General features: G+C 56.3%; 1 protein-coding gene across 1 annotated transcript in view; it reads right to left on the bottom strand.

The window, feature by feature from the left end:
• ZZEF1 (zinc finger ZZ-type and EF-hand domain containing 1) overlaps nucleotides 1-23,985 on the bottom strand; it is a 96,173-nt gene that overhangs the window by 10,724 nt on the left and 61,464 nt on the right. Inside the window, exons 31-47 of the mRNA XM_032839984.1 lie at nucleotides 22,398-22,517; nucleotides 21,619-21,780; nucleotides 20,111-20,240; nucleotides 18,362-18,500; nucleotides 16,850-17,015; nucleotides 15,966-16,228; nucleotides 14,962-15,122; nucleotides 12,638-12,791; nucleotides 11,187-11,326; nucleotides 10,612-10,889; nucleotides 9,625-9,799; nucleotides 8,989-9,121; nucleotides 5,149-5,342; nucleotides 3,595-3,714; nucleotides 2,102-2,293; nucleotides 1,351-1,451; nucleotides 94-229 (exon numbers count right to left, since the gene is read on the bottom strand). Of these exons, the coding sequence (XP_032695875.1) occupies nucleotides 94-229; nucleotides 1,351-1,451; nucleotides 2,102-2,293; nucleotides 3,595-3,714; nucleotides 5,149-5,342; nucleotides 8,989-9,121; nucleotides 9,625-9,799; nucleotides 10,612-10,889; nucleotides 11,187-11,326; nucleotides 12,638-12,791; nucleotides 14,962-15,122; nucleotides 15,966-16,228; nucleotides 16,850-17,015; nucleotides 18,362-18,500; nucleotides 20,111-20,240; nucleotides 21,619-21,780; nucleotides 22,398-22,517 (2,764 nt within the window). The remainder of the gene's footprint in view (nucleotides 1-93; nucleotides 230-1,350; nucleotides 1,452-2,101; nucleotides 2,294-3,594; nucleotides 3,715-5,148; nucleotides 5,343-8,988; nucleotides 9,122-9,624; nucleotides 9,800-10,611; nucleotides 10,890-11,186; nucleotides 11,327-12,637; nucleotides 12,792-14,961; nucleotides 15,123-15,965; nucleotides 16,229-16,849; nucleotides 17,016-18,361; nucleotides 18,501-20,110; nucleotides 20,241-21,618; nucleotides 21,781-22,397; nucleotides 22,518-23,985) is intronic.

The following is a 23,985-nucleotide window of genomic DNA, read 5'->3' on the forward strand; positions in this document are numbered from 1 at the left end:
CCCAAGACCACCGTTACCACGGCCTGCCCCTCAGCACAGTGTGGGGGTGGGGTCCGGGGCGGGCGTTTCGCGTTCAAGGTGAAGGCCACCCACCAAGCATGGTAAGATAATCATGTCTGTGTCCACGGCTTTGGCACTCTGCTCCTCCAGCCTCAGACCCCCGCTGGGCTGCCACCTCTGAGCCAGGGTCCGAATCCTTTCGTCCGTGGTGAGCTCGTCCCCGTCGAACCTGGGGAGAAGGGGCACAAGGCTGGGCACACACATCACAGAAAGCGAAGAGCTCGGCTCACAGCGAAGCCTGGCAGAAAGGCCGCTCCGCGCCGCTGTTCTGTTACTGCTCTGCAGTGACATTATCGCCCCGTAGTCTGCAACCCAGACGCGCAGCACTCACTGACTCGGGCACGCAGACATGCACGTACACCCTGGGGGCAGGGGACGCCAACTGTCCCTCGGGATCTCAGAAACAGAGCTCCTGGAAGCCTCAGCGGGATACCCAGCCCCTCCTCAGCTAGACAGCGTGACGCAACTAGGTCCTCAGCCACAGAAGGTCAGTGAACCTTCCCTCAAGCACCTGGGTTGAGGGTGTCCTCCTCCCTCTACTCTCCTCCGCTCCCCGGGCTGGAACACAGGGCTGGGGGTATGGGTGACAACGCGCAGGAAGACAATACCCTTGGGGGAACAGGGTCCTTCACAGAGCAGAGCTGCCTACCCGCCCTGGACGGGCCCAAGAGGAGAAACAATTCTATCTTCCTTGACCCACTGTTTCTGGCTGTCTTAGTCACAGCTGCTTAGACTGTGACCTCCTTCATTTCACAAAGGATTTGAGGCAACGTACGAGAAGTACAGAAAAACAGCTTTTCAAAGAAAAGTTGAATTGGACCTGCATGTAAGTTAGAAGTCAAAACAAGCACATGACAGGGGGAGATGAGCTGTGGCCGGTGACGGTCCACAACATTCGGGAGCTGGGCCCAAGCACCAGGCCGAGTTTCCCGGCCCAGAGGAGGGAGTGTTGTTAACTTGGTGATAACCCTTGGGGAAATCCAAGAAGATAACGTGAAAACAGCATTCTGGCCGCAGGGCCCAGGACGACGTATGGGAGAAGCCTTGGCGTCTGCTTGATGTCCACTCCCAGAGGGACACGCAGCACGACTCAGAGAGGACGCATGTAGCGGGGCGGGGCCGGTGTTCACGGCGCTGCACAAAGAACTGAGAACCAGGTCCAGGGGCCGGCCTGGCCCGAGTCTGCCCAGCGCACGCTGGCGGGAGGCCATCACGGGCCTGCCCGCCCCAAGCTCTGCCCCCGCGCTCCCCCCGCTGGCTGCATGTCCACCACAGCTCTGCGCCCCTCACCTCTTCTGAACCTCCAGGAAGAAGGAGTCGGTCCTTTTCATCTGCAACTCGTAGATGGCCCGGAGGACGTGCAGCGGGGCACGGAGCGCGTCATGCGCCATCTGGAGGCCACAGGAGGAAGCACAGGAGAGACGGGGCTCAAAAGGGATAAAAGGGTTATTTTCTCAAGTTACCACAGGGTGTAATTTCTGAATCATCAACCCTAAGAGACAGACTGCGGAAACTGCTCTGCGATCATGAATTCACAGGAAAACACACGGCACGGCAGGGCCGGCAGCCACACGCCATGCTAACGTCCACACCCCCACCCACTGCCTGAGCCACTGCCACGCATGCAACTCCGGCCACCGGCACCGCGGGCCAGACACGCGCCTGCTCCTCTGACCCCCGCCCCATTCTCTGCCTCTCCTCCCTGCAGTCCATGTTCCACAAAGCGAGTATCCCCAGGGGACATCAGAGAATGCATCTCAGCAGTCACAGGGGACGCCCGGCTGCGAAGGACTCGAGGGACAAGCAAAACTGCTTGTGCTCGTGTCACGGGAGAGACAATCCAATGCTGTAGGGCCAAAGAGCTTAAAAACAACGGCCATGAGGATGTCTCCACTCCGGATTGATTCTGCACAGTTCAGACTGAGTCTTCAGGAAATGACCTCTCAGCACGTCAGACTGAGGCACTTTCACATGGAGGCAAACACTCGGTACGAGCCCAAGAGAACCCACCCCGTGGTTTCCGCATGGCCCCAGAACTCACCAAAAAACATATTCGGGTGGGCTCGTCCAGGCTCTCCAGAGGGTCCAGCTTCTTCTGCTCTGGCTCGGTGGGGCTGCTGACCATGCCCTCCGCCTCGTCCTCGGGGTCCCCTCGCTCGTCTCGCTCCAGGGCTGTGTGCTCGGCCAAGGTGTGGCTCTCCTTCTTTGAGGAGTACAGCATGATGGACAGAATCTACAGACAGAAAACCAGGCAGGACAGGGCTGCAGGTTCCGTGGATGAGAACGTCACACTGATCTTTAACCCTCAAATGGTACAAGGTATTCGACCTAACTTTTTTAACAGATGCAAGCATTCTCAAAAAGAAAGTAAAATTAGTAACAAAAAACATGAGAATGTGCTCCATTTGCCTGTAATTGAAGACATGCTAACACACACGCCTTGGCGCGGACGACCTAGGCTGGGATCACCGGGAGAACACGTTTTGGTGAGGGAAAGGAGCTAGAACAACGTCTGCTGACTGTGCCTCAGCCAGCAGCTCCCCTTTCAGGAGTAACGTCGAGCCCGTTACGCTTGAAGCTGACATCCACCTTCGTGTGTCCCTGGCAGCCACTACGCTGGGGTCATGAAACCACCAAGCCACTCAGGGAAGCAGCCGCCGCACAGGCCCACAGCATCTGAGTGCCACACGCACAGCGCCATCTGTGTTTACACGTGGGCCAGCGACGCCGACGGAAACAACTAGAATAAGGCCGTACAGAAAATACTAATGGTGGTTGTGTTCATGGGGCGGAATTTGAAGTTTTCTTCCTTTTCTATATTTCACATTTTCTGCAATGTAGTTCTATTATTTGAATGATAAAAAAAATTAAATTTTACTTTAAAATGTAAAAGGTTTTCCTCAGAATGAGAGCCCAGATGCTCTCCGGGCTTTCCCATACCGTATTTCAGCACCATTTCCCGAAAGCTGGCCAAGGTCTCGCGGGTCACCAGAGGACGGGCTCTTTGCACACCGTCCTCTGTGTGACAGAGTGCGGCCGGCTGCCCTCCCTGCGTGTGGCAGCAGCCTCTCCCGGACCCAAGGCCAGCACGCGGTACACGCACTCGACACAAAACCTCAGCAATCCCACCGAGAAAAATCTGCGGCCCAGAAGCGATGCAGTCAGATGAAAATGATGGACTAAAATGCTACATAAAATAAACATAACCAAGGACAAACTCAGAAACAGATTTTAGCTCAAAGGAGTGTCAAAGGGAAATAATAATTCCAGGACACATTTTATCACCGTGAGGTAACGGTCAGCCGCATGTTTCAGTAAACTATTTGTCCTCCAGTGTTCTCTGAACAAGCAGCAAATGCATCCTCTCCCTGACAGGGAGGACAGCTGTCATATCCCTGTTTCCAGCAGGGGACACAAACCCAAGACACGGTTCCAATGCCTGCCCAGAACAGGCGAGCTCAGGGCAGAGCCCGTCGTGGCTACTTCCGGGGTCGCTCCCAAGTGGGAGGCCTGCCGTGGGCAGCACACCCATACCTCCAGGTCCCGCAGGAGCCACGTTTTACTGAAACCGGTCCCTTTGCTGCACTTTTTCACCAGCAGCTTCAGCAAATCCGTCTGAAGGAAGGTCGCGTGAGTCTCTTCGAAACCGTGAGCCTGCCAAACAGAAGGGCAATGACCCACAGCCGCCTCCCAGGCAGAAGGCACAGGCCCCGCAGGGAGAAGCAAGGCTCTTTTGGAGCCCAGGCTCAGCCTATGGCCCAAGGTCACCGCGTGGGAAAAATTCCAGAGTCGCAGGAAGGATGACATCCTGAAGGATGACACTCAGCCCCAACCTGATGCCGTCCACTCCCCAACTCAGCCCTGGCAAGCCTTTCTGGAGCCCAGGACACCGTGGCCTTTGTCCTACATGAACGACCCTCCCCAGCGCTTGTCAGACCACATCCTATGTCCCGACTCCTGGCAGACGGGGAACCGCAGACGGCCTGCCCGGTTCTCCGGCCTCACACCCCTCTTCCGCAGGATCCTGAAGGCCCAGAGGTGCTCTTGCTGTCGCTGACAGCCTCGCCTGCTCCTGGGCCTGGCTCCCGAGGCTCTCCCTGAGTGCATCGCCCTGTGCAGACTCCTCATCTACCACCTCATACTCCACCTCCTCAGACAGGCTGTTTCTGACTTGGCAGTCCTCCTCCTCGCGGGCCCGTGTGGCTCTCTGGGAGGCCAGACTGCAAGCCCCACCTCTCGAGGTCAGTGCCACAGAGTACCAGGTGGCTCCTGGTGCTCAACCAACAGTCATGAAAACAGGGACTCCAAGACAGAAACGGTCTGTGCCCTCAGGGAGTTTGCTTTCTCTTTGCTACTATAACTAAACAACTAAAACAAGAACAGATTGTGTAAGTGCCTCGGAGGCAACAAACAGCAGCTGCGTGGCCTCAGTCCCCTCAGCAAGAGCAAAGAGGGCAGGCCCAGAGCTGCCATCCGTGCGGGCCCCTTGTGCTGCCTCAGTCCTCCTGTGGCTTTCTGGGCAGTTCTGCCCAAGTCCAGGGAGTCACCAACTTTTACAAGGAAACCCTTCTTTCATGGCTACTTCTTTGGGGAACATCGTCCTAAAAAGTGATCGCTTTCCTCCCGTCAGACCCCTCAGCTAGCAGAAGAACTATCTTCCCTACAGGTCACGGCTTCTGGTCTGTGTGCCAGCTACCATCACCCAGCTCCTCCCGCCCCAACCATCAAGCCTGTCGCTCCAAGTCCCCTAGCAAGCCGGGCCCCTCTGTCCTCCCCTCCCTCTTGCCCTTGCTCAGAGGGAAGTGCGAAACTGTCCCATCCGGTTTCCTCCCGCCTTCCAAGGTCACATGCCATCAGGCAAACATGCGGTTCCATGAAATAGTACTAAAAACATATAAAGAGCCAACTACTGGGAAAATTATGTTTCCTCATTAGTTATCCTCGTGCAAGACCTCAACCACTCCCCAAAATAATCCAGAGCCTTTGGTTAGCCGTCCATCGTGATTAGACGGCACCTGCCTGCAGTACGAGCCCCACAGACGTCCCATCACAGTGGCTCATCAGCAAGGGGAAGAAGGTCACCGTTACCTTCAGCGTTTTGTAGAGTCCTTTGAGGGCCAGGGACAGGACCCAGGTCGCTTCCACGGCCTCAGGACAGTGGCTGTCCACGCTGGTCTGCAGAAGGTGACTGGCGATGAAGGCCAAGTGCTGGGCGTACTGGCTCAGCTGGGCTTGAGAGCCGCTGCACTCCTGCCCCTTCTGCACCAGCTGGTAGTCCTTCACTGCGGTGTGCGGGCAGGCAGGAAGACAAAGGCATGGACAGTTAACGCTCCCGACGGCCACGTCTCTTCCCCCGTGGCGCGCCTTACTGAAGGAAAAGCCACAGACCCCAACACAGACGGCCCCGCTTCAGCCTCGGCTGTGACCCCTACGGCTGGTTTGCAGGTAAATGCCAAAGTGGCACTGGGCCACCCAGCCACCAGGCAACCAGAGACACGATTCACATCCCCGCTGCTGTGCGCAAACCGGCCGTCTCCAAGTGCTACGGGCACTTCTTCACCGGCGCACAGGCAGAGCTTCCGCTCCCAAGCAAGCGGAGACAGACGGGACTGGCTCCCATCTTAAGCAACCGGACACTGAAGCGCACGTGAGACCGTGGTTTGCAGACAGGAGGCGACCGGCAGTGCAGACTAGGACCCTGACAGAAGGGACAAGAGCCAGAGGACCCCTCCAAAAGCCTGGCTTTCCCAAGACCACTTCCAGGGGCAGAACAGGGACCAGAATGAGACGCAGAGTCCGGTAGTCTCAGTGAACTGATGAGAAAAAAGGTGAGTCTGGGGAAGTCAAGGCAGCTAGAATTTAGGGGCCAGAATGTCACGAAGAAGGGAGAGGCACAGGGACACAGAGGCTGTGGGGGCCTCGCCAGACAGCCGCACGAGCTTCGTGGCGAGTCTCTGGCGAGCGGGAGCCGCACGCATGGGAGCGCACCGCCCAAGAGAGGGAGACGAACAACTCCCGGAGCTCACAGAGGCCTGGGCACCTTCTGGCTCCCTGCGCCTGGCATCCTACTGGATGCTGGCGCACGCGTCCTATTGGGGACAAAACGACTATCTGAAGACAGTCGCTCAAACGTTTCTGAATCTGATGGAAACCGTAAATCCACAGACCAAGGAGCTCAATAACCCCCAAGGAGAAGAAACAAGAAACTCATGTCGAGGCAAATCCTCAACAAAATGCTAACCCTAAGTGACTAGGTGACTAAGGAGCAGTTCTTAAAAGCAGCCAGAGGGAAAAAGACGCATTTGAAGACAACAGAGAACGACAGCAAATGCTGCAGCTGTAACCATGTAAACCACAAGAAAATGGATCAAAAACCTTAAAAGACTCAAAGAAGAGACTCTTGGCCTAGAATTTTGTATGTGGCAAAGTCATCTTTCAAAGATAAAGTCAAAATAAATATTTTTTTTGGTTTGGTAGGACACAACGACCAAAGCCACTAGCAGGAGACCGCGAGGCAAGAAATGTTCTGGAGTTCTTCAGGCCGAAGCAAGATGGTAGCGGGACAACACCTGCACTTACGCACAGGAACAAAAACCACCAGGAACGGTAAGTATGAGAGCAAAGGAAGAGATGCCGCTTTCTCACTTTAAAACCTTTCTTAAAGTATCTTCTTATTTGTATTATTTTTTATTTTTTAAACAAGAGTTCTTTTTTAAGGATTTCTTTGAGGGAGAGCGAGAAAGAGTGTGTGTGCACACAGAAAAGCCGGGCGTGGGGGCGCAGAGGAGGGAGAGAGAGTATATAAGCAGACTCCCTGCCGAGCATGGAGCCCGACACAGGGCTTGATCCCGTGACCCTGAGACCATGACCTGAGCCGAAACTGAGTCAGATGCTTAACCCACTGCAACACCCCAGGGGGTCCAAAATATCTGACTTTTTAAAGCAGAAATAAATAATGTATTATTTTGAGGTTTATAACACATAGAAGTAAAATGTGTGACGGTAATAGCATAAGGATGGGGGGACAGAAATATGAAATCTATGTTCCCTCACTGTATGTTAAGTGATAGAATTCTGTTTGAAGGTAGACAATGACGAGTTAAAGGTGAATATTATAAACCCTAAAGCAACCACTAAAAAATTAAGAGATAAAGTTAAAAATCAACTGCGGAAATAAATGGAGTCATAAAAACAGAACAAAACTTCAATCCAAAAGCAGTAGAAAAAAAAGAACAACAAATGAGGCAAATAGAAAGCAATCGGGAAGATAGCAAATTTAAACTAAATCACCTTGATAACTGCATTAAAGGTAAATAGTCTAAACATCTCAATGAAAAAGCAGAGATCGTCAGCCTGAATTAAAAAAGAAAATTCCGGGGCGCCTGGGTGGCTCAGTGGTTAAAGCCTCTGCCTTTGGCTCAGGTCTTGATCTCAGGGTCCTGGGATCAAGTCCCGCATCGGGCTCTCTGCTCAGCAGGGAGCCTGCCTCCTCCTCCTGTCTCTCTCTGCCGGCCTCTCTGCCTACATGTGATCTGTTTGTCAAAAAAAAAAAAAAAAGAAAAGAAAAGAAAATTCCACTATATGCCGTCGACAAGAAATCCACTTTAAATGTAAAGACACTTACAGGTTAAAGTGAGAGCATCCAAGGGGCACCTGGGGGGCTCAGTTGGTGAAGCAGCTGCCTTCAGCTCAGGTCATGATCCCAGGGTCCTGGGATGGAGGCCCACATCAGGCTCCCTGCTCAGCGGGAAGCCTGCTTCTCCTTCTCTCTCTGCCCCCAACTCGCTCTCTCTCTTTCTCACTCTATCTTAAATACATAACTAAAATCTTCAAAAAAAAAAAAAATACACTGATGAGTCTCTTCTGAGACTGTCTAGGAGACAAATGAGAGAAGACACAAGGTACCAAATCCAGGAACGGGAGAAAGCAGCTGCTACCCACACCAGATGAAGAGGAATCAGAGACCTCAATTTAATCCCTAAATAAAGGGAGACATATACAGTGCTCATGGGTCATGTTAAGATGTCATTTCTCCCCAAACAGACATACAGACTCAGTGGCTCTGAGGGAACTATAGGAACTGACAAGCTGATTCTAAAATTTATACAGAAAAGCAGAGAAACTAGACTAGCCAAGAGAGTGCTGACGGAAAAGTAACAAAGTTGGAGAACCTGATTTGGAGACTTAGCATGCATCTATAATGGTCAGAGAATGTGGTATTCGAGTAAGGACAAATATACAGATTAATATGACAGAACCCATAAATACACACACACACACACACACACACACACGTGGGTCAACTAGTCTCCAACATAGGTGCCTGGATAATTCCGTGGAGAACCAGTCTTGTCTGAAACAGTGGAATGTTGACGTGCAGCAAAGAGAAAAGACCGAGAGGGAAAAGGAGACCCTTGATGGTCCCTCACAGCACACACAGCCATGGCACAGACGGAGCCTAATGCTGACGCTGAATGAGAAAGCACAGGGTTTCAGAAGCAGAACGGGGCATGTATGGTGACCTCCTCCAGGCTCTTCTGGGGTTGGCACTTAGATGTACTTTCGCTGTTCTACTGATCAAGCACGATCAAAGTGACATGAATGGCAGCACAATTACTCCGAGTTATTTTGCACTCACGTAGCTGACTCCAGCATATACTTAGATGGCCCATCAGAAAACAAACCACCAGCCCATGACAACATTAACTGTTCAGACCCTAAAGGTGCCCCCAGAACCTGGGAGCCATATATACAAACTGAGGCATGGCCTGGACCTTCCAATTTACCCTAATCCCACCACATCACTTTAGAGATGACGGAAAAGCAGCTCAGGCCATTACAACTTGTTTTTTAAAACAACACATGCAGGGCCACGCAGAGATCTGATAGTTTCCTCCCGTTCTTAGAAACAATAATGAGGCTTAGGACCTGTTTTCCTCTTCCGGGTTTTGACATCGACGATCACAGCCCTGTTCTTCTCCGTGAAGTGCTTCAGGATGATGACGTTATGTGGCTCATTGGCGTTATCCACATACACACAGCGGGTCCCCACGCAGAGGACCTAGAACGTGACAGAGACCAGGAAGGCAACTCAGGAGCATGCAGACCCCTGACCAGACCCTCCAGCGGACACAAGCCCAGCCCCCTCCACTTGTGCCGCCGACTTCAACAGTGTGCAAGGACGGGCACTCCTGAGTCCAAGGCCCGGCGCACCGGCTTACCGGAGGAAGCCATGTTCTCACGGTCCTCTCCGTCCCAACCGTGAGACATGAGGATCAGAAATGAGAGCGAGATGAATGCCAACTGGGGAACAAGGGTACTCTCAAGTCGTGTGTGACTCCGTAACTTAGGGACCCGTTACTCAAACTACCGGCTGATAAAACGAACAGCTAAACTGCTAAGAACACAGTCGAGCAAACCATCCCACAATCTTGGAAATACACCAATACTGTAAATGCAAATGATGTGCCCTCCCAGAGACACGTGCTGAGCCCCCATGGTGCACACGGAGGGCAGGGAGGCCATAGGGACGGGGAGGTGCGGCCCGGCCTCGGAGCTGTGTACCTGCGGGAAGCCGACCAGCACCAGGAGGGTGAAGACGTTGGTGTGCTTCAGCTGGAAAGGCAGCTGCTTGATGCAGTGGTCTGTGAAGGTGGCGATGACGTCCCGCCACCGGGGTGTACCGCTGAGCGAGCGTAGGATCTCTGCCATGGAGCATGCCCAGTCCAAGCCCACGCGGCTGGAAGGCAAGAGCTCCGTGAGGTGGCAGGGCTGGGGCTCACGCTCACCCCAGCAGGCCCCACTCGATGCATTGCGAGCCACACACAGCTGCGCCCCAGAGCCACGCACCCACTCATCTGACAACTATCAGAATGACGCCTCGGGGACCTCCGCACTCCGCATACAGTTAGGGCTGAAAACAAAATCTCTATAAAGGGTCACACACACGTGCACACTTGTGCACACTCATGTTTGAGCACAGAAAAAAGCCTGGAGGGAAACACATTCAAACAGCACCAGGTGCGGGCAGGGGCACCCCGGCGGCTCCGTCGGTCAGGACCCTGGGGTCGTGGGATCGAGCCCCACGTCAGGCTGCACGCTAAGCGTGGAGTCTGCTGGGCTGTCTCCCATTACCCCCCTTACACACTCTCACTCTCTCAAATAAAATCTTAAAAAAAAAAAAAAAAAGATGGTGCAGCCGGGGTGACTTTTTTCTCCACTTCTGTTTTTCAAATTTGGTGTTCTGGTCATGTTACTTTATACCAAAGATAGCCCTAATTTCTTCTACCCCAAAGCCTACGCTTACTGCTGCCAGGAAAAAAACATCAGAATGCACATCATCGAGAGTTCAAGCAGCAGACAGTGCAGGGCCACGCAGATGTTTGAAGGTGGGTTTTACGGATAATTTCAGCGTCAGCTGACACCTTTGCTAGTAAAACGAATGCTGTTCTCCCAAGAGCGACCTAGACAACGGCACACTGAACTCAATCAGCAGCCAGACCAGGGGCTTAAAGCAATAAACACCATGGGGGCACAGAGCGCGGGCGCTACCTGTCCAGACACACCGCCCCCAAGCTGAAGAGCAGGTGGGTGGTCTTCCAGCCGTCGGGCACAACAGAACTGTCCCCTGAGGCAAACAGGGCGTGCTCGGCGGAGAGGACCGTCACCACCGCAGCATCCACCTCCGCTGGTGAGAGGCGGGCGATCAGCTGGCCGAGGAGCCCCAGCGTGAGGTGGTAGGTCTCGTTCAGGTGGCCTGCGTTTGAGATGACAACCTGGAACATGAGTGGGAGGACGTGCTCCAGGGGCATCGCGGGCACCGTGGGGTCCTGCCGAGAGAGGGAGAGACGCCACCCAGTCAACGCCACGTCCGTCCATATCCTGGTTACACCTGGCCAGGGCTGAAGGGCCCGCACCGTGTCCTTCATCGACAGCCACGCACAATCAGGTGGAAACAGACACCCCAGGCATCACTCTCTGACCCAACCTCTGACTGGTTATGCTTCTCCCGGGGACACACAGGTGATATGAACACGTGGTTTCGGTACACGGCTTTCCAAAAAACACATTTTTTCCACAAATACCACCACCCTCTTCCAAAAAAGAAAACGCCATTTGTCTCGTACCAACTTTAAGGGAGGTAACATGGCCGCTAGCAACCCCAGAATCCTCTTTTGGGAGCACTCAGCAAACACCTGCTCAGGGCTTGCAGGAACCGCTTTCTCCTCGAGGGGCTTCTGAGACAACACGTCCACATTTTCGGCATCTGTGAGGGAAAACAGACCTCCAGATGTTGCCAGCTTCTCTGCGTGAGCAAACAGGCAAGTCAATTGCAGCCTGTCCCAGCACGGCCGGAGAACGTCCCAGCGCGTTGCTGAACCCGCCCCGCTCCAGGAGGGTGACCATGACCCCCGGAGGTGAATGCGGAGCCCTGCCCCGGGCTCCAAACTCGCCCCTCCCCCCCGACCTGCTCTTCAGCGCTCCGGCCACCTTCAGCGCCCACATAGCCACCTGCTGGTTTTCATGATGTGCCCCCCCCTCCTGGGTGCGGGCATACCCAAAGCACCCACAGCCGCAGCTGGAGCACGGCAGGGGCCCGGGGAGCAACCGAGGGAGGAACCGAGTCCATCCGGACCAGGACGCCAAGGCTGGCGTGGACTAGACCGGGCCTGCCCAGGGCGGCCAGACTGCCGTCCGGAAGGCAGAAGAACATGCGCTGCACAGAGGGCCATCGGTCCCTTCTGAGAGCCGGCTGCACACGGGGCAGGAGGCCAGGTGCTTGGCCCTGCCTCCGTCATGGAGCGCGCGGCTGGGACAGACGCTGCCTCCCAGGCTGCCCTGATGAGGACATGCTCTAGCACATCCCTCTCTGGGCTCCTCCATCTCCCTGAAACACAGCTCTGAGCGCAACACTGCTAGCCCCAGACAGGGAGCTCCGGGCCCCCAGAGCACAGCGACCCAGCGCCACCCCCAGGGCGCCATCCCTGTGTGCCTGCGAACACTCTCCCCTGTGTTTGCCTGGGCGTTTCCCACTCTGGGATCTTCGCTCATGCTGTTCCCTCTGCCCAGAAAGCCCTTTCCACAACGGATCCTGGCGCAGCTAAGGTCCCTCACAGCCCAACCTTCTCAAGGCTTTCTGGGGATGCCGTCCGTTCCCGTTAGACACAATCGCCACTTGCACCCACCCACCCCTCTCCTGTGGACAGTCACGTTCCAGCCCAGACTACAGTTACCCTAGCTTGGTCTACACCCCCCCACCCCCGACTGCAGGCTCCATGAGGGCAGGAGCTACACGTCTGTCTGTCTGACTTGGTCCCTGTCGCACTCCCACAGCCCAGCACGGTGCTTGGCACACAGAAGGCACTTAGAAAACTCGAGAATAACGAGGTGGGAAAGCAGGCAAAGTGAAGGAAAGGCAACTTTCGAAGCGTGATCACTACCGTCGGATACAAAGCTGAGAAACTGCGATTTCTCGCGGCTGTGAGCAGATTTCAGGCTGTGTGCCACAGACCGCTCAGGGATGGGTCTGTGTGCGATCTAAGACAAAAGAGATCAAGGTCATGATGCGAGACTCCACCTGGACGCCGGGGAGCTGTGCCTCCATCCGCAGGTGAGTCAGAAGCCTGAGTCTGGCACGGAGGACCCTTTGCCAATGACACGCCTTCTTCGTCCACCTTACTTTCCTGCTTGCTGTCTAAAGGCCCGACTTCCTCTGGACCATCTCTCTTGCCCTGGAAACCAAAGGTAAAGGAATTTAGGTTTCTTCTACAAAAGTTGGCTCATTACTGCTGTGATACAATTTACATAATCATTGGCCAGTCTTTATAGACTAAGTTACTTTTAAATTCCACAAGATAATGTCCCTCATTTCCCATGACAAATCTATGCTCTACTAAGACAGTAGTCACTGTATCCATTCTCCAGGCATCTCAAAACGCTCCTGCAGCAGAGCCTGCAGTCCTGTCACCCACAGCCCCACGACAATCCTCTACTATCTTCCACTTAGCCTTTAGAAACCACGTATGGAAAGTCCTCTCGGGAAGAAGAAAACAGCAAAGGTGTGGAGCTCTTTCTTGCTCACTGAGCTGGCCCACACCTGTGGGAGCTTTATTTTGGCAAGGAGCTTTGTTAAAGGGACTCCTGCTGGAGTGGGGAAGCTTTCCTGGGCTGGAGAGTTGGGCAGTGAGGTGCCCAGGTTGGCAGGATGACAGCCCTTGGGCCAGGGAAAGTCTCTACGATGAGCCTGAAACCTCTTTCTGCAACAAAAACTGAGGAAATGCTCAAAGAAAAAGGCAGATCAGGATGCAGAAGGCAGGCAAAAGAAGCTTCTACTGGCCAAACATGGGACAGTTTCAGCATCAAAATATTTCCCGAAAAGTAGCAGATTTTAAAGATTTTATTTATTTTTTTTTATTCATTTGAGACAGAGAGAGAGAATGAGAGAGAGAGCAGAAGCAGGGGGAGTGGCAGAGGGAGAAGCAGGTTCTCTGCTGAGCAGAGAGCCCAATGCAGGGCTCGACCCCAGGACCCTGGAGTCCTGACTTGAGCCGAAGGCAGACGCTTAACGACTGAGCCCCCAGGCACCCCAGAAGATTTTATTCTTAAGTAAGCTCTATGCCAACATGGAGTTTGAACCCACAAGCCCAAGATCAAGAGTCGTGTACGCTAGAGACTGAGCTTTCAACCCACGGAGCGAGACAAGCCACCCCGGTCGCTGGGGTCCGAGCTGATCTAAGTGGACTCACGGGGAGCAGAGTGCTCCCAGGCAGCAGATATGCTAGGAGCTCGGAGGGCGATGGCACTGTGTCCAGGCTCAGGGGCGATGGCTGCCTCTGATGACAATGTCCTCCCTGCCACCACCATGTGTGGGTAGATAGAGTGCCGCCTGGACAAGGGGTTTTGTGGTCCGGACGGCAGCACGCAGGACCGGGCTGAGGCCGGTGCTGCCTCTCTGGCTGAGCGAGGCTGGCACAAGTCTCCAGTTGTCACCAGCCATCTCTGCCTTTGTCTTCCCCTAAGCACAACGGGATCCCAGTAAGCCACCAGCACCACACGGGGGATCCATGAACTAGCCAACGTGACAGAGACAGGGGACAGAAACATGGGCCACTCCTCAGGCCAAGGCAGGGGCGCCCGCAGCACCACCTCAAGCTCGGAGGCGGCCTCCCAGAAGCCACGCTGTGCTCTAGCACAAAGCCGACTTTAAGACTGCGATCGCAGGCGGCACCCGCGTGCAGGAAGGAAGGCTTTCCTTCCACTTCCACAGGAACGTTCAAACCACCGTGTCTGTTGGGTAGGCAGAAAGCACTCGGGATTACCTGTCTGCTGCCCACTATAAGAAGAGCTCCGGAGCACCTGGGGGGCTCAGCCAGTTAAGCATCTGGCTCTAGGTCTCAGCTCAGGTCGTGATCTCAGGGTTGTGAGATCAAGCCCCGCATCAGATTCAGCGCTGGGCATGGAGTCTACCTGGGATTCTGTCTCCCTCCCCCACTTCCCCCGAACCCCACGCACACACTCTCTCTCTGAGAAAATAAAAGCTTCGCATATACTGTGTGCGCTGTGGGCCAGGAACTAATCTCCTGGGGTACAGGATCTTCCTTCCTGTAATCCCACCGGAAGGCGGTAACAGGAGCGGTTGACGCTGGCGGGGAACGTACTACAGACACTGTTTAAGCACTTTACGCACAGACGCTCGCTGCAGAACACGACACTTCACGGAAGAGGTACCAGTGTTCAGCCCATCTCACAGATGGGAAACCGGAGTGAAAGGACAGCAGTCACGTGCCGAGGACCTGACAGAGCAGGGACTGGAGCCCACGGTCCAGGCCACGAGTCCGTGGCCCTAGCCTCTCCGCCCTACACATGGCTCCCCGTCCTGCACAGTAACGCACGCAGACGTACATGGCAGAGCACAGAAGGGCCTGCGCGCAACGGGTCCTCCACAGCACGGACGGCTCTGTCCTCCTCTGGTGTGCGGCTGGGCACGGCGACAGGTGGGGCCCAGCGGTCTGGACCAGATTCCCCATCCGGCAGTATACCGAGAAGACACAGAGTTTTCAGACCTACGTGGGCAACGAGAGAGCGGTCACAAATTTTAGAATGAGGTCATTTTGTGAAAATGCCGTAAATCCCTACATGGAGAGATGGCTGGGCTCTCCACAAAGCAAACCAACACACTCCCAGTAGGACCCTTCCTGGCTGTCTACATCTCCTTGGCTCCTGGCATCAGGCACCGGACGTCTGAGGAGCAAGGAACAAGCGTGCTTCGGGAGCAGCAGGAGCCCAGGACACAAGAGGACTGTCCACTCAGAAACCCTAACAGGACAATTCCATAGTGGCCCCCGACAACTCCATGTCTATGTCCCCACTGGCGAGCCTGGGAGCTCTGGCACCGCCCACGCGTGGGCCCACATGGGCCTCAAGTCCCCACCGTCCTGGAACAGGGAGCCCGTACTCTGAGAGGGACTCAAACACCTCCGAAGTTCCGCGTGCACACTACGCTCCCCTGGGAAAGTCAAAGCCGTTGCGGTATTTCGTCAAACAACTCTAGTTCCACACCACTCTCATGGAGAACGTGGTTACCTGGAACACACCTGCATGCCAGGTGAAAACAACGTTCCTCTGGCAAAGCTAAGACCGCCAGGCTCAGATACCAAATTCCGCATCCACAGACATTAAGAGCTTGAGTTATTACTTTTTCTTTTTGACCATAATGTGACTGTCTTAGAGAAACTGAATGCATTTCCGCGCCACAGCTCTTCTCAGACGTAGGCGGGCATCTGGCATGGCTCGGAGGCAGGGGAGCACCTGCTGCGGGAAGCAGGCCAGGCCACCTGGCAGCGGGCACGGTGTCTCCCTCCAGCACAAGCAGCGGGGCCCGCCAGTCCCGAGCAGGAGGACGGTACCTTTTCCCTGGTGGGCCTGCATCAGACAGTCCCCAGCGAGCTGCAGGCATTGGCTGCGCAGGGCGCTGGCACTGCTGCGCTCCCGGGGGCCCAGCCTCTCCCCGGCCTCGTCCTCTGCGCTGGCCAGGTGTGCGCTGTAGAGGGCCAGGGCGGCGAACAGCAGCCAGGCATAGTTGTGGACGTACGGCTGGATGAGCCTCTGCCGGTCACTGATGCGGATGGTCACCATCGGGTGGGCCGTGACGCTGTGCGTGGGCAAGTGGCTGCAAAGGCAAGACGTGTTCATGGCCGACTAGCCTCCGTCAGGGCGTGAAGAAAGTGGGGCCTCGGGGGTGTGCGTGGTCCCACAGGGCGCAGGGACCTCCGAGGCTGGGAGAACTGAACATCTCAACACAGGTGTTAGCCCTCACCCCAGAGGAATGAACCAACACAAACACCGGACGTAGCGTTGCAGGGTTTCACACCCCCGCCCCCACCGACAGGCAAAACACCGTCTACGGAAACCGGTGGGGGCCGGGGGGGATTCCGCACTGTGGAATTCTCCCAGTGTGACAATACCACTTTGGTAATGTGAGAAAATGCTCATCGTTTTTAGAGGTGGCCACGCAGTATGTACAAGAGAAACGACCGAAGGTCTGCAATGTGCTTTAAAGCACTTTAACAAAGAGGAAAAAAGAACACGCTAATCACACAGAGCAAAATCTTCCCAGCTGTTGGGTCTGGGTAACGACTATACGGGGGTTCCAGGTCCTCATCTCCTGAGCTGTGGGTACGTCTGAAATCTGTTAGAGCCAAAAGGCTTTCACCACACACACACACACACACACACACACACGCACGCACGCCCAGAAAGTGTCCTGCGGCCGGAAGTCACGAGAGCGTACCCATAGGAGTATTTCTTTGCTGCGTAGCACCCGTAGCAGAGATCAAAGTCATCACACACATTACAGTTCATCCTCCGGCCGATGATCAAACCCTGACAGTGGTCACAGGTGAACTCCATGCTGACCATCTCGTGGTCGTCTCCGTGGCCCTCGGGCTTCACCCCACCTAGAAAAGAACATGAGGCTGAGGTGGCTCGGGCACAGGGCTCTCAGCGGTGCTCAATTCCAAACACGCACCGACCCAGAAGCAGGGCTCTGCCAGGTTACTGCTCAGGACGTCAAGGGCCACAGGCACTGTCTGGAGACCAGGGCACTCTGCCCAGGGACTCTGAGCACACAACTGCTCAGCCATGGTAGCATGGATCGCCGCCATCTCCCAGCGCCACACCGAGTGTGACAGGACGTACCACCAGTTCCCAGCACGACCACCGTCTGGCAAAAACAAGTCCACATGCCCACTAATGAGCTGCTTCCCACGCAACCTGCTCTCTGACAAACATCAGGCATCTGCTGTGTGTTCCTCTCAACCAACACTAAGGAGTGACCAGGGTTTTGTTCTCACGTCTTCATTCCAGAACCACAGAGGAAAGCAGACTCCACTACCTCCAACCCCGTGAGGGAGGAACCATGCTCGTGCCCCGTGTGGTCCCAGCCCAACGGGGCTCTGCGCCTGCTGCCTACTCCTGCTCCAGGTGCCGAGAACCTGGTTGCTGCTGTGACCGACTCCTGAGGGAGCTCCTGGGAGGTGAGAGCCTCCTTCCTGCAGCGGATCTCTGAGGATGTCACCACCCCACTGTGTACAGGTCCGCTCAAGGGCCTCAGCCAACTGCCCCAGAGCCCACCTGTGGGCGCCGGCGGTCTGAGCACTTTGACCCGGACACACCAGCGATGCTCACGCCTCCGTCCGCAGACGGGCTCTGTGCCAGAAGGGGATGCATGGCCTTCGCACCACCCAGCTCTGACTTTCTTCAGGGACCAATCCGCATCATGCCTCCCACCTCTTCGCCCAGCTTCCCTCTACGGCGATGGTTACCTCTCCCCAACTTTTCTAGAACACTCCACATCCCTCCTCCGTAATTCAGCACGCACACCCTTGTCCTGGGGCACTGCCCAGACGGGCGCTGGATCTCTCCCGACCGGGCCACGGACACACAGCACTCAGCCGCTCACGACTGTCTACCTGCCACACCTCGGCACCGACACACCAAGATCAGTCAGAAGTTCCGAGGTCTGCTTTTGTGCGGGGCCTTGGACTCCTTGTACACTCTTCCTGGCCCAGAGAGAACCACCCTCCGGAACTCAGCTAAAGGGCCCTTTGGCACCCATTTGTGCACAGAGTCCCCACGCCCAGCAGGGTGGCGGGCGGAGGGACGTCAGACACCAGGGCGCGGGTACCTGGGACGACTCCGCAGCAGGCGGAAAGCAGCCCGGGCAGTACCTCCCCGAGCAGCAGGCAAACAAACGACGTGGTCCCGGGGCCCAGTCCGGGGGCTCCTTGGGCGCGGTGCGCACCTAGGAAGCAGGTCTTGCAGAGGTCCATGTCGCTGCACTGCAGACATCGGTAGCGGTGCCAGGGCGCAATCTCATCACAGCCATCACACGAGATGTCCACGTTGAGCAGGTCACAGTAGCGAGCAATGAACATGTGCATCTGTGGGGTGAAATGCAGGCCATTAGCCAAGACACTCCAACGTGGCCACGACCCATCAGTCACCTCACACTTCACCACCCACTCCGCGCAGCCCTGGGCCAGGGTGAGAAGAGGGTGGCGCCCGGTGTCAACGCGGGAATCCCCTCGAGTGACCACGCAGGGGGCAGCTGCTCTGATGGACCGAGTCAGGGGCTGAGAAAACCCTACGAGGCACCAGCAGCAGTCAGGAAGGTCCCGGAGGTGACTCCATGTTGAGACCTGAGGGCAGACAGGCACCACTGGGGGAGGGTAAGGGCAGTGGGCACACCAGACAAAACCCGTAGCAAGTTCTACAGGAGGCAACGAGAGACCAGGACGGTGGCCCCTAGGACTGGCAGTAACTCAGGTCCTGGGTGTAGAAGGCAGCACAGAGCAGGGGAAAACTGGATCACATGATCACTCTGAGCATTCTAGAAACTTCCTCTGCTACTGATGGAGAATGGACTGAAGGAGGCAAGACCACATTCGGGGAGATCGGCCATGAGAGGGGATGTCACAGCAGCCCCACGACGGGCTCAGAGTGACACGGCACTGTGAGTGAGAGGGCAGAGAAAGGCGGGCATGCCTGAGAGGCACGAAGGAGGCAGAGGAGTGGCACCTTGGGGACGGAGTGGACACGGAGCAGAGGCAGGGTCACAGAAAGCAGTGCTCGAGAGCAACACCCAGATCTCTAGCTCAGACACTCGGCCGGACAGGGCAGCGCTCAAAGACACAGAGACGCTGCCTCAAGAGCGCTGTTTTCGCTGGCGCTTAAAGGGGAAACCTTTTGGGGGGACAGCAAGGGTGCTGCCCTGAGCAAGCAAGCTTCATGGAAGGTAGCGGCAGGCCAAGGTACAGGTCCTCTACACAGCCCGGAAGATGGGCAACGACACAGTAAGCGGCGGGACCGTAGCCGACCAAACGGACAAGCCCCATCAGCCCCCGGGGAGACGTTAACGCACCAGAGAGGAAAACGCCCCGCCCAAGCACCATGGAGGTGCTCCGTGAGCCAAGTCGCTGGCACACAGGAGGCATGCGATGCTAACAAAAGGAATGACTCTGAGGCAGGAGATGCACCATATGGTGGTGTCAGGGCAACACCTCGTGTGGGGACGGACATGGCAGTCTATCTGCCCAGAGCCTCTGGGCGTCTGAACCACAGGACTCGGGCTGTGTCTGCACGTGGCAGCTCCCGTGCTCTGCAGAAAGCCTGGGATGGACACGGGGCTCCACGTTACTTGCCTACAGGGAGAGAGCGTGCTGCCCAAGGACGCCGGAGCCCGGGTCTTCGGCAACTCTCTCTCTCACCGTAAATTAATACGCCAGCACCTCCTGTCCCACTTCAGCGCCACAAGCCCACGCTCAGAGAGTCCCGCTCTACAGGAGGGAGCCGTGCGCTTGGAGTCCGGCCAGTACAGGGTTCAGGCCCCTCACCCCCCACCCCGGTCTCCAGAGCAGAGTCGGAGACAGCTGCCTTCCAGGCTGTGCGCTGCCACCGGAGCTCCCCAGGACACAGCCCACTGACATCCCCTCCACAGACGCTCCTCTCCACACTCCCAGTCACTTCCGATCACCCCACTGAGAGGGCTTACTTTCCTCTGCTTCTCCGGCTCTTCCTGGGCTATTTTTTCATACCAGGCCTCAAACATGCCGTCCTGACACTCGTCCATCCATTCTGAATTCTGCTTGGCATCAGCAAGCTCGTCGTCTTCACTCCACTGGCTGAAAGGAGGACACAAAGAGAGAAAAGAGCACCTCTCCCAATAATCTAGGGAGAGCTGGGTAACACACTCTGTGCCCTACGGGTCTCACAGATGGAACATTTCCAAACCTCTCGGGGGAGGATGTGCGTTTGGTGCAGAGGATCTGTGGGGCTGCTGGCAAAACGATCCAGTAAGAGGGAGACGCCCTTTCCAGAGCAGACTACAATGGCTGAGGAACTAGAGGCTGAAAGGCTGTACCTACGGGGTGTAATTCCCCCATATCCACGCATCCTAGTGAACCTCAGTGACAGGTGGTCCCAGCACACCAGGGAGCCAGGGACCCCAGGGACTGGCTCTCCTACCAGCTGCTCTTTAGCCCAGACCCACCCCCCCACCGCCCCGCACTCAGCCCTGGCCCTCAGTCTCATTCCAAATAGCTTCATACAGATCATCTCAGAGGCTCCTTTCAGATGCAAAGTCATGAATCCCCATGATTCTAGTTCATAGTTCATTGTAGCAACCAGAATTTTAAATATGAAAGGATCTGCTCAACCACAAATGCAAACTATTTACCAACCAACAAACACACACTTGTTGACTCCTGCGTCCAGCTCTGGGCTGGGCGCTGAGGAACAAGGGGTGGCAGGAGGGGTCCTCCAGGACTACTGGGCCCAGGCGCAGGCTCGTACACCCACCCTGGCTGTGTCCGCGTACAGAGGGCGTTGCCAGCATCTGGGACATAAGGAGACAGGAGCAGGTCTAGCTCCGCTTCCAGGATGCCCAGAATGTCTTGAGAAAGTGAAGCCTGTGCCAACACTGAGTCACTAACTTCTGGTTCTCTCCCCATGCCTTCCTTCCCCCGTCTCGTTCTTTCTTCTCTATGCACACCAGTGGACTTGAGCAGGGTGGAGAGACACGCATTTCAAGCGGAAAGGAAAGAAAACCCACATGCTGGTTTTTCTCCTATCTTAAGTCCTTATAACGTGCAAGAGGTTACAATGGCTAAAACCCCATATACACAGAACCAAAAAATAAAAGAAAAGGATTCTCCGATTCAGCAAGGTAGACTAGGATCTCCAAAAATGTTGAGGATCCTCGTCCTCACGGTCCCACCACCACCACCACCTCCACACACTTCCATGAACCAGGCACTGTTACCAAGGCTGAGAAACACAACTCATTTACCCTTCACAACAATCTGAGGAGGCAGGTACCCATTACTGTCCTCCAGGCCTAAGAAGGAGGAAACGGAGGCACAGTGGGCTCAAATGAGCGGCCCAAGGTCCTCCGGCTGGGCTATGGCAGAGCCGGGATGCACTACGGGGAGGCTAATGCCAGCATCCGGGCCCTGAACCCCTTTGCTCCGGGCACTGCGGGGTGCAGGACTGGGTTCTTACCTGATCACACTGTCGTGGACGCTTATATTTTCTTGTGACATCTTCATGAGGAGATGCGGCAACTGAATGTCCACAAAGAAGGCGAGATCGCCAGGTTCCCAGCCCATATCCAGAAAATGCAGCAGGGCCGTCTGCACACAGGACAAGGCAGGCAGCAAGGACCTAAGGACCCCAGGAAGCTGAACGTTACCAAAGTTGCCGTCCCCAGCCGGGATGACGCAGAAGGCAAGTGGGAATCCGGTGTGTCTCCAGGGGAGTGCACACTCCACACAAGCCCTCCTCTGAGGGTGAGAGTCCCGGAAGCACAATGCGAGGTTCCGCCACACCTGCCACAGGGCACTTTATGGTCAAAGAGCGTAAAAATCATGTCCGGTAAGCAGCCGGCCCCAAATTAGCACAGATCACTCCTTTGGCGCAGACAGAGAAGGAGACCGCCTGATTTCAGGCTCCTGCCCCAATTGGCTGCACGGGATGGCGCTGGGGAACGGCTTCACACCCGTCTTAAAGGTGCGCGCAATGCGCAAGAAGCTGAAAAGGACAGGTCATCTGTGCTTACACAAAGCAGGAACCGCCCCCTTGAGAAAGGACAGAGCACACAGGAAAAGGGCTAGGACGTGTCCGAGTAAGTCCGCGCATGCAACTGGTGCTGGGGAGCGACGTCCGGATCACTGCTCGCTCTCTCGCCATGGGTGTCCACACTCTCACCCCGGACGTGCACTTCCAAAGTCAGCAAACACGGAGCACACGTGTTCTCGAGAGGCGCTAACGCGGTACAATACCTGTCGTTTATGCTGCGAAACCCTTTCACCGCCTTGACCAGCAGCAGGACGAACTGGTAGTAAGTGTCGCGAACCTCCTTATGCAGGCGCGCGCCGCAGCCCTCCAAGTGCGCGAAGTAGCTGCACACAGAGGGGAGCAGGGTCACGTCTCTGCCGGCCGGCAGCACCCACACAGTCCAGACGCCCTCCCTGCGCCAAGCGCGCCGCGGACGAACGCGCCAGGAGCCCAGGGCTGGGGGGTGACCGCGTGGCAGCGAGGAGTCGAGGAGTCGCCCGCCGGAGCCAGGGCGCGGGCAGGCGAGCGTTCCTCCTCCGTCACTCATCTGGGCCGCCCCCGGACCTTCGCTGCTCACCTCAGCCAGGCCCCTTGGCCCTGCCCCCCCCCAACCGATGACCCCAGCACCAAGCCCGCGGCCCCTTCCACCTCGACCCTTGTGCCCTGGGAGCCTTCAGGGTCCGCGCGAACGACTCCCCGGTGTCCCTGCCACAGTCCCTCCAGCCAGACGGGCACTCCTCTGAGCTCATCGCCATAGGGACGGCAGGACTCCCGAGACCCGGACTTGAGAGCAGCCTGCTCTGCCCCCGACCCCATAGCAGCGGCCTCCACCCCCAGGAGCCCCAACCCACGAGGCTGCCTCACGTGCGGCGACCCCGCGGCCCTCACTGTCCTCTCACCCGGGCGACCGCCAACTCCCCGCTGCCTCTCCCTCCGCAGACTGGCCTGAGAGAGCTCGCGCGCCCTCAGAACAGCATAGAGGGGGCACGGCGCATCAGGCTGACAAGCGCCGCTCTCCGCTCGGGACCACGAAGCTCCAAGCTGCACTCGAACGGCCAGTCAGACCGGCCTTCTCACCTCGCACTATGACTTCAACCCCTTGTGCCTCTCCTCAAACTGCCACAGCTTCCCCTAACCCTTCGTGCCCGGCTGAGGACGAGGACAGAAAGACCACAGCGTCCCCATCCCGGCACCACCCGACCGGCCCGCGCGTCCATCAGCACCACGCGGCTCTCGCACGACCTCCCCGGCTCTGCCCAAACTGACCCTCTGTGGCGGCCCCTGCTGTGTGACGGACCCTCTCCTCCTACGTCCAGTGTGATCGAGAAGGACACCGGCCTGCCAGCGTATGAAACGCACCAGTGCCTTATCCTAAAACCCTCAGTGGAGCCCGTGTCCCCAGCAATTCTGCCTTTTCCTCTGCTCCCCTTTAAGGCCAAGGTTCTTGAAATGGTTGTGGTCTCTCCCTACCTTGGACCTCCCACCCAATTTTCCTCTCAACCCAGTCCAGCCAGGCTTTCGGCCTCCGGACAAATCCAGCATGGGCTTCTGTGGCCCCACATCAGCATCGGACACAACGGACACATTCTTCTCTTGGCTTCGAAGACCCCATCATGCCCTGGGTTTCCCTCTGGATGGCCTCTCCTGCTCGACCTCTTTAGCTGACCCCTCCTCCTCTGCCTGAGCTCTGAACGAAGAGGTGCCCCTCGGGCTCAGTTCCGAGCCCGTTCTTGTCTGTCTCTGCATGTTTCTTGGTCATCCAGTCTCATGGCTGCAAACACGGTCTACGTGCTGACAGCATCCCTACTATAG

Source organism: Lontra canadensis, unplaced genomic scaffold, assembly GCF_010015895.1.
Source record: "Lontra canadensis isolate GAN:19392208 unplaced genomic scaffold, GSC_riverotter_1.0 scaffold110, whole genome shotgun sequence".
Lineage (NCBI taxonomy): Eukaryota > Metazoa > Chordata > Mammalia > Carnivora > Mustelidae > Lontra > Lontra canadensis.